The sequence below is a fragment of the Poecilia formosa genome, unplaced genomic scaffold, assembly GCF_000485575.1.
Source record: "Poecilia formosa unplaced genomic scaffold, Poecilia_formosa-5.1.2 Scaffold28, whole genome shotgun sequence".
In the NCBI taxonomy this organism is placed as follows: Eukaryota; Metazoa; Chordata; class Actinopteri; order Cyprinodontiformes; family Poeciliidae; genus Poecilia; species Poecilia formosa.
Window position 1 is genome coordinate 502,629 of NW_006799967.1, and position 9,467 is coordinate 512,095.

The 9,467-nt window shown below is 37.5% G+C and overlaps 1 protein-coding gene across 1 annotated transcript; it reads left to right on the forward strand.

The window, feature by feature from the left end:
• The first annotated feature begins 3,622 nt into the window (after positions 1-3,622).
• On the forward strand, positions 3,623-9,159 carry crhbp (corticotropin releasing hormone binding protein). Its single transcript, XM_007548792.2, has 7 exons — positions 3,623-3,783; positions 3,917-4,010; positions 4,389-4,546; positions 5,727-5,937; positions 6,145-6,290; positions 7,968-8,085; positions 8,507-9,159. Exons 1-7 carry the CDS (start codon positions 3,694-3,696, stop codon positions 8,659-8,661), a joined length of 972 nt encoding a protein of 323 aa, XP_007548854.1. The 5' UTR covers positions 3,623-3,693; the 3' UTR covers positions 8,662-9,159.
• Positions 9,160-9,467: the final 308 nt, after the last annotated feature.

The following is a 9,467-nucleotide window of genomic DNA, read 5'->3' on the forward strand; positions in this document are numbered from 1 at the left end:
AAAATCTCTGTTACAATGCTGAGTAATGATGTTCAAATCATGATATGTCTTTACATTTAATTTGGACATTTAATGTCAAAATAAACCTTACTTATAATCTTAAAATATCTTTCCCGCAGTTCCCCAGTTGTGATCAATTTAACCAAATTTCTCATTAAATATTCACATTTCTACATGTTAGAAAAACACACAGGCTGTGTGTGTGTTAGGGTGGCCTAACGAAACGAAACTAATAGAGTCCTCAATTTTTATCAGCCTGTGTGAGTAATCATTTCACCACTTTGGTGAGTTCACCAATTAGGGAATCTTTTTGAAAGCAATCAGGTACAAAATGTTTTAATTTAGGAGAAAGAGGCTGAAGATTGTTCTTTGAAAAACGGAAATTAAAAACTGCGCTTAATTTTGCATCCACTTCACAGTTTCTCGTTTTTTTTATTTTTTATTTTTTTAATTTGTCACAAAAACATGTCAAGAAAATATGGAAAATTGTGCGGTTATCTCAAGACACAATGTAAAAAGGTTGAAGGTGTACACATGTAAGGTAATTATTTGTGATATAATGATGCAAGGTGGAGAATTTGGTGAAGCCACTTCATTAGGAGCTCAAGAAAGTGTCTGAAAAGACTCTAACAGCTTCTGTGAATCAACCACTCAAAAAAATAGATAGATAGATAGATAGATAGATAGATAGATAGATAGATAGATAGATAGATAGATAGATAGATAGATAGATAGATAGATAGATAGATANTAGATAGATAGATAGATAGATAGATAGATAGATAGATAGATAGATAGATAGATAGATAGATAGATAGATAGATAGATAGATAGATAGATAGATAGATATACACCTACAAAAAATTTAAGAGAAATATCTTTACTTCTTTAACAAACAAAAAAAAAAATCCCTTTACTAAGTGGTTTTGAAAAGCTGAAAGGAATGTTCTTGGTTATGAAAAAACCTGATAATGATTCAAAGTATGCACTAAATGGTTACATTTACTATAGCTGCAAAGAGCGGGTTGTTATATATGAAGTAAACACATTCAACAGCAAAACCATAACTAGACGCTGTGCAGACTTTTACAGACCTTCAGTGATCATTTCGGTAAATCTGATTGCGATTTGTCCCGCTGGCTGTTAGCAGTAACCCTTTAGCCATAAAGACACAAGCTACTGCTACAAACAAGTTGAAAGTGTAAATCGGCTTTCTGTCTCAGAATCTGAGATTGAACTTTTGACCGGTCAACATGGAGGATTCAGGTGGCAACTCTGACAGATTGGAAAGCTCACAGAAGCTAAAAGCACAGTGTAAAAAGTTTTATTTATTTTTTTGTATAGGAATACGATGAAAAATAAAAGCGTTGAAATTGAAAGTGTTTAACCAGGATTTTACCCTAATCTATTGTTGGACCTCAGTGCAGCATTCGACAATGTTGAATCGAAGCAAGTTAAGAGCTGGCTCAGACTCTTTGTACTTGACAGGTTTAAGTCTTACCTAAAAAACTGAGGTCTTTGTGTTTCCATTGGCAACTTTTCATCGGAGTGGACAAAATCACATTTGAGGTACCCCAAGGCTCCATCTTGGGGCCCCGTCTTGTTTAATATCAATATTCTGCCGCTAGCTCTGATAACAATTAAGATTAGCTACCATAGCTATGCAGATGATACACAGCTCTACATTGCAATGTCACCAGGTGACTCTGAACCCAATCAAGTGCTGAACAGATAGATATAACAAATCGATGCAGAGATGTGCTATAACTTTCTTCAAATGAAGTCATTATTTCTGAATGATCTATCGTCAGGGAACAACTTCAATTATTACAACTAGAAACCAGCGATCAGGTCAGAAATCTGGGGGTAGTGAAGGACTCTTACCTGAACCCTCAGGTTCAGGTAAGGCAGTTACAAAGGCAGTTACAAAGTCGGACTTTTTGTAACTTTTGGTGACAAAAAAGAAAACAAAAACAGAATTAATTTTACCAGATGAGAATTTAACGAGGTGTAAATTGCTGTTCCAATATCACAAAGTATGAGTTTATGTTTATATCATTACTCTTATTTTTGACATGCTAGTATAGTTAGAACTAAAATGTGTTAGTTAATGGTAGAATCTAATGAATATACAGCATGTAGCCTCACACTCTATTTGCCCTCAAGGTGTTAGTAATAAATGGATTTTTCTCATTCAGACATGCCATTCCTAATTATCTCCTGGGTTAGACGGCTTATCTTGCAGAAACAAACAAGGTTTTTTCTGAGTACGGATTACACTAAGGCCCAGTTTCTGCGTTTGAACGGACTGACCTATTGGACCGCCTGAGGCGCCTGCAGACCATCAGGGACTTGGTGAGGCAGAAGTCGAGTTTTCTGTGTCCTTGACTTTCAACAAAATTACCTGAATGCAAGCAGCAACTTTTCAACAGTTCACACATATCATCAAATTTGCCTGTTTAATGAGATTTTTTTTTTATGCTCAGCAAAATGGGCAAATTCTGTCTCACAGATGCCGAAAAGGCACTTTGAAAGAAGAGTTGACTCTGTTGACATGTGGGAAAATCATTTTCACTAATTTAATGCTTAAATTATAAAATTATTATTAAATTAAATGTGAGGTGAGTGATGTGGAGTTTTCTCACTGTATGAAAATAAGTTTGTTAGGACTAGACATTTCATGTGTTGAACATGAAAATGAATATTGATAAAAACGTTCTCCACAGCATGATAACGCTGCTTTGTTTTCTGTTTTTTCATGAAGACACAATAAGCTTCCTCCCATTGGTCCAGAGCATCTTGCTGATGTTGTCCTGGATTTCTTAAGGCTTTCTTTTTTCAGTTTTTTTCTTGTATTTTCCAGGAACCTAGTGCCATTTTATTGCACAATCACGTTACATTCAATTGTTCTAAAAACGGTGTACATATCAAACATCACTACCAGAAGTTATTAAAGGATTTCTCAAATAAGCATGAAAGGAATCAAGGCAACACTCAATGTATGTTTTTGATGAGGTAATAACAATAGCTTTATGGTATAAAGCTAAAAAAAAACAAACAAACAAACAAACAAACAAACATCTCTTTTACATACTGTCCCTTTAATATGCATGCCACACCTTTTGGAATTTCATTTGTGCAAAACACCTAAAAACTTTAAAACCATATTGTCATTTCCTTCCACTTCACAAACATTAATTTATTTTGGTCCAACATTCAAAATCTGAAAATATTTTTGAGGACTGTGTTTTTAAAATGCGAAAAAGGTCAATATTCAGAAGAAAAAGAAAAAAAACAACTTCATCATACAGCTTCACTGAAAGATGGATTGCAATACTTAGGATGAAATACCATTCAAGCACATCAAGTGCTAAAATCAACAGAGAGGAAGGACGGCGAGGCAGACTGAGGGAAGATAAGATGTGATGTATCTGCTGGCTGCCTCTTGGCATCAGCTGCCCATCTTCTCCTCCGGTTCTTATCTCTCTTCACGCTCGCCTTGATCTTTCCCTCGTCACATCCATGCAATTGGTCAAGAAAGGAGGCGGTGGGTGACGGCCACCCCCCTCCACCCTTCCAACTCCGTGACTCCCTCCGTGGCGGATTGGATGAGTATATAAAACAAAAAAAAAGGGCAGCGCTGACCGCAAAGCAGCTCAGATCTCTCCCAACTTTACTCCAGGTGAATCTCACATGCGTGTTATGGAGCGCACTTTCCGGCAGCAGCTCTTCTTTCTGCTGTTGTGTCTGTCCGTCCTCAAGGGAGACTGCAGGTACATCGAGGTGAGAGAGAGAGAGAGGGAGGGAGGGACACCTTTTTTATTGTTGTAAAACTTTCAAATTAAGCTATCTGTTTAAAACGATGCAAAGATGCGTGGTAGAAATTGACTTTTGTTTTGTTTTTAAAATCCTGCAGAACAACGACATCTCCAAAGATGAACTCTTCTCGCTTTTAAGCTCGGATCTGAGGAGGGAAATACCCGAGCTGTTGATGTATCGCAGACCTTTGCGTAAGTTTTCTTTTTTCTTTTTTTTTTTTCTTGGGGGTGGGAGAGAAAAAGAAATAAACAAACATTTTTGCCTCATATAAATATTACCATTATTGCTATAATAATAATAATAATAATAATAATAATAATAATAATAATAATAATAATAATAATAATAATCTGATTGAAATTTATTGACCAAATATTTTTACATGCCCATACAAGGACTATTCTTGTTGTGCAGAACAAAAGCAGAGGATTAAGAATCAAACTTACAAAAAAAAGACAAAAAAAAATAATTAAATAAGAATAATTAAAACAATTTATAATAAATTTTAATCTTGAATAATCTGGGTGTCCACTAACAACGCACGATCCCTCTCTCCGATTGGCCGTTAGGTTGCCTGGACATGGTGGCCGTGGAGGGTCAGTTCACCTTCACGGCTGAGACCCCCCAGCTCAGCTGCGCAGCTTTCTTCATGGCGGAGCCCAACGAGCTGATCACTGTGGAGTTTGACAGCGTGGACGTCGACTGCAGCGGAGGAGACTTTGTCACAGTAAGAAGGCAGCATAATGATCTACTTTAATACCCCTTAAACATCTTTTTAAGTTATTTTAGATATTTGTTGGGGGGACGGGGGGATGTGGGTTTAGTTTATATTTTGCAGGCTGCTCTTGGTTTTCTGCAGCCAATCACTTTTATTTGCCAAGATTAGCAACACTTTCTGAAAAGCTCTTTAGAAGCATGGAGTTAAGCCTTCATGCCAAATAACCTACTCAAAAACAGACTCCTGGGTTCTAGCTGAAAAAATAAAACTTTAAAAACACTTTTCTCTTGCGTACAAGACTGTTTAGAAACATGTCATTTCCTAAAGGAGCTCCACCCATCACTGTTATCGAGGTAACGTTGCCTAAAGCAGCAGGTCACCTAAGCAGCAGCCCTGCACTAGCCACCGGAGCAGATAGCTTGACTAATTAGACAGCTAATATTAGCTTCTTATTCTCTCGGAGTTCATAGGTAAATTTTTTTTTTTTTTTGCAGTTAGTTGAGTGTGATACTACTACACAATTTAACAAGTATTTTTGCTTAAGTCTACATATAAGAATTAAAAAAAAACAATAAATAGCTTTTATTTGTATCGGTAATTTAAAAACAAATTAATGATAAATATAGTATGCTAGCACAATAGTTGTTGCTTTCCTCTTTAAATAAAAATGCTCCTGTTACAGATTTTGTTTTCAAATTTTTATGTTGATATCACAGTAGCAATTCACCAATGTGAAAATTTGGGTCGATATCGATATCTAATATTTATCATCCGATATTGTTATTGCTCTTAAATATATTATCTTTTCGACACCCCGAAGAAAAAAGACTACTTTGCTTCAGTTAAATTTCCCACAATCCTGTGCTGCATCACTGTCACTGTCACATGACCAAACAAATATCGTTCATTTCCAGAAATGAATGGAGTCAAGACGGAAACAAATATCGGTTGTTAATATCAACCCAGTTTTATTTATTGGGCCGATACCGATATGTTAAAAAATGACAAATATCACCCCATGCCAATGTTGGTGCCAATATTTCGTGCATCCTTAATTTTTACTCTAGGTTATTTAGCCCAGAGCTATTTTTTATTTTTATTTTTTTACATTTTGTCCATGTAAAGCTCTGCTTATGTGCTGCTTCAAGTAAAAATAATCTCTTTTTGTGTGCTAAACTGTCCTGCAAAGATGTTTGACGGCTGGGTGATGAAGGGTGAGAAGTTCCCCAGCTCCCAGGATCACCCGCTGCCTCTGTACGAGCGCTACGTGAACTACTGCGACTCAGGAGCCGCGAGGAAAAGCATGCGCTCCTCCCAGAACGTGGCCATGGTCTTCTTCCGCGTTCACGGCGCCGGCAGCAGCTTCGCGCTGACGGTCAGGAAGCATGTCAACCCCTTTCGTGAGTAGCATTCAGAAAGTATCTCCTAAAGCAAAAGAACGCACGTAAATGAATCGGCACGTCTGCTGAAGGCCTGTTTGAACTGCTGTGTGAGAAATGAAGAATAAAACAAGACCCTTCTTTGTCATGAGGTGCAAACAAATCGTTTGTTCAGTGCATCCATCCAGCATGTATCTAATGTTTGGATCCGTCCCTGTCTCCCTGCAGCCTGCAATGTCATTTCACAGTCACCAGAGGGCAGTTACACAATGGTGACACCGCAGCAGCACAGAAACTGCAGCTTCTCCATCATTTATCCAGTGGCAATCGACATCTCAGAGTTCAGCTTAGGACACCACAGCAACTTCCCTAAGGTAAATAAAATAAAACAAGATAAAATACATTAAAGATGCAGAAGGGTTGGATTAGAACTCCTGACTCTGGAAGTTTAAAAGCCTAGTCTAGACTTTAACATAATTGAACAGTTTATTATGTACCACAGCATGCAGCCACAGCAGAGTGTGGGGTTGCATCAGGTTGTTAACTTTGCAGCAAAATGTTAGTGTTCCTTTAAATCTGAAGGTGCTCTATTTCTCACCTCATGTCCTTTAAAAAAACACTGTGAAGTCAGTTCTTGTCCACACTTAGCTGGGTCTTTATAAAAATTAATATCTCCATCACATTGCTTTAAAAAAAACTATTGTACACACGGGATCAGATTCAGAAAAGGAACTCGCACAAATTCGCCTCTGAGTGTTGTTTTAAACATGCCACACCCACAGGGGGCGGTGTAGCACAAAGCTCTACATCTATGTCAGCCAATCAGAATCCTTCAAAAAAAGTTGCAACTTTTGAGAGTTTTCTCAAATCTCCACATTGGTCGTAGTTTTCACAAATAATTGTTTTTAGTGATATTAAATAGAGTTTTCATGTGTATGGAAGACCAAAGTGCACAAAAATTTATTTGTCTGGACTCTTTATAGTAAGTTATATTAGCTTGTTATGGTAGTGTTAATTTTTTTTAGCTTGTTCTACTGGTTAAAAAGCAGCTAATATTTTCCCTGCGTTACATAACTCTCTTTGCATCTGAGTTTAGTTTAAATCTATAAACATTCACAGAGTCTAAAGCAAAAGCTAGTCAGGGAGGGAGAAGCTTGAATTCTAAAAACAAATCCAATCTAAAACTTTTAATGCAAGCATTAAATGCAGTGACAGACAATGAACAGGTTTCAACAGAGGAACTAAAATGGTGGTTGGAGGCAGTGCGTCAACATTCATCTTCCTGTGTGAAACTTGTTCTGTGAATGGAACGTAGGTGATGTATCAGACGTGTTTAAATTAAAGGCATTTTAAAACTGTAGTGATTTCTTTGTCTTCTGCCTTACTTTTCTATCAAACAGTTCTCCGTTTCACACAGGAAGACCACTGGTGGCGCACTGCCTCCAGCCTCCATTTCCCATTTGACTAATCCGCTTTGTAAATTTTCACCCATTGCAAGCAGCACAAGAACCAACTGGAACATTTTTGAGACTGATATTTCCACTCTGCTTTGGTATCTGTGCAAAACTTTTCAAAGTAGAATCATTCATAAATTTACTAATATTCACTTATAGCAGTAATATTTCTAAGTCAAAAGTTCAAATCATTTTAAATGTTAAAATTATTTGAACATTTTAACATTCTGTGAGGCTTTCCATCTCTCTTTTTAACTTAGTTTTTTTTCTAAAGACAATTTTAAAGTTAGCTGTAAATTGTGTTGTGAATGCCACAGGCTAACAAACCGTAGATCTAATTAGAAACATGCTGAAACTAAAGCCATGACACCTTTTCTCCGACTTTATTTCATAATTGCACTGAGAGATTGGTGATGGACTTCGACTTGGTTGAATCTCCCTGATGGATCGGCCACAAATCGCCGAAACACGATCTAGATTTTTTTTTCCCCAATATTGGAACCGATACAGATATTAATATTGGATCGGCGCGTCCCTAAGCTGAACTGACTTGAATTAAGCTGAACTTGTCACATTTTTATGTGCTGATTTCCACAGAGATCCTTACCTGGCTGTGCAGAGTCTGGGGATTATGTGCAGCTGCTGGGAGGAAGTGGCATCGACACGTCTAAACTGCTTCCCATCACAGACCTCTGCATCTCCTTCACTGGACCCAGTAAGCACACTCTTCCTTCCCTCCTCATTAAATTGACATTATCTGTGTTTCTGTTGGCCGTATAATTGTGCAATTGGACATTTTGAAAATAAATCCCCTTAATGGAAACATGCCAATTTTGAAAAATGTTCGCTAAAAAGTCTTGGTGCTAGCATGAGGTGATGTTTCGGCCGCACCGAAATTTTCTTCGCATCACATGATCAACACTCAGATTTTTTTTAACAATTTATCATGCAATCAAGCTTATTCACATGTGATTTTAACTGCACAGAGACACCGCAATTACGAAGTTGGTGGGTGGGGGGGGTTTCTGACGTTAACGCCTTACATTTGTAATGGAAACACAGCTGATGTGACGTCGTCACTGACCTCGCTCAGACCTAACGCGCATCGTCGTCTCTTCCTCTCTCCGCCCACACAGCCCACATGAAGATCGGCTGCGACAACACGGTGGTGAGGATGGTGTCCAGCGGGCGGTTCGTCAGCCGCGTGTCTTTCAGCTACAGGCCGCTGGACAGCCAGGAGCTACAGACCATCAAACTCAACAACGTGGAAGATTTTTGTTTCAACAACTGATCCCAGCAGGGTCATGATGCGACACATTTGACTGCCAAACATTTCTAAAGTCACCTGTTTTTTTTTCCCCCCCTCAACCAGACTAAAATCGAAGGAGACTGAAGTAAAAATGAAAACTAATAAATATCCTAAGGCTACTACTTTTACTGGCATTTTGAATTCATTCCCCCATGTTCTTGTTTTAATTTAATTGTATTTTTTTGATGGCTCATTGTTGTAGCGTCTCAGCTGTCGTTTTTATTTAATGCTTTGTTTATGACGCGTATTTATTATTGACATGGGATTATTGTGATAAAGTTACTTATGAGTTTGTGCTTCTTGAAGACGAATGGTGCTAAAATGAGCGTTGTGTCTGTTCTGTTTGTGCGAGCGTGCCGAGTCAGTTCATGTGATGCAGAAAACAAATAAAAGAAATGAGTATCTGGTGCCGTTATGCAGTTAAATTTGGTTTAAAAAAACACACACTTTTGTAATAAATTTATACTGCATGGCAAAGCATTCAGTGGTGGCTGTCTTATTTCAGTTGACACAAAATATTAGGCTTAATAAGAACAGCAATATAGCAATCTAAAATATAAGTTCAATTGCAAAAAAAAAAGATTATTTCCGTATCAACTTTTGTAAAGATCAGAAATAAATCAGCGCAGCATTCCTTACTAAATGTTATTGAACGTAGCTCAAAGAAAACTTTATGTGATGCAAGGACAATATCATCGGCATAATGAGTGATGGATAGTAACATATAGATAATTATTTCTTAAATCCTCAGATATAATTCAGGCTCACAACTAATAAAGTGATATACC

What these genes read in the sequence shown, in the direction of transcription:
- crhbp (XM_007548792.2), top strand. Translation starts at nt 3,694, where the DNA reads ATGCGTGTTATGGAGCGCACTTTCCGGCAGCAGCTCTTCTTTCTGCTG. An exon ending in GAGACTGCAGGTACATCGAG is followed by an intron (nt 3,784 to 3,916) that starts GTGAGAGAGAGA and finishes AAAATCCTGCAG; the next exon opens with AACAACGACATCTCCAAAGA. An exon ending in ACCACAGCAACTTCCCTAAG is followed by an intron (nt 6,291 to 7,967) that starts GTAAATAAAATA and finishes TGATTTCCACAG; the next exon opens with AGATCCTTACCTGGCTGTGC.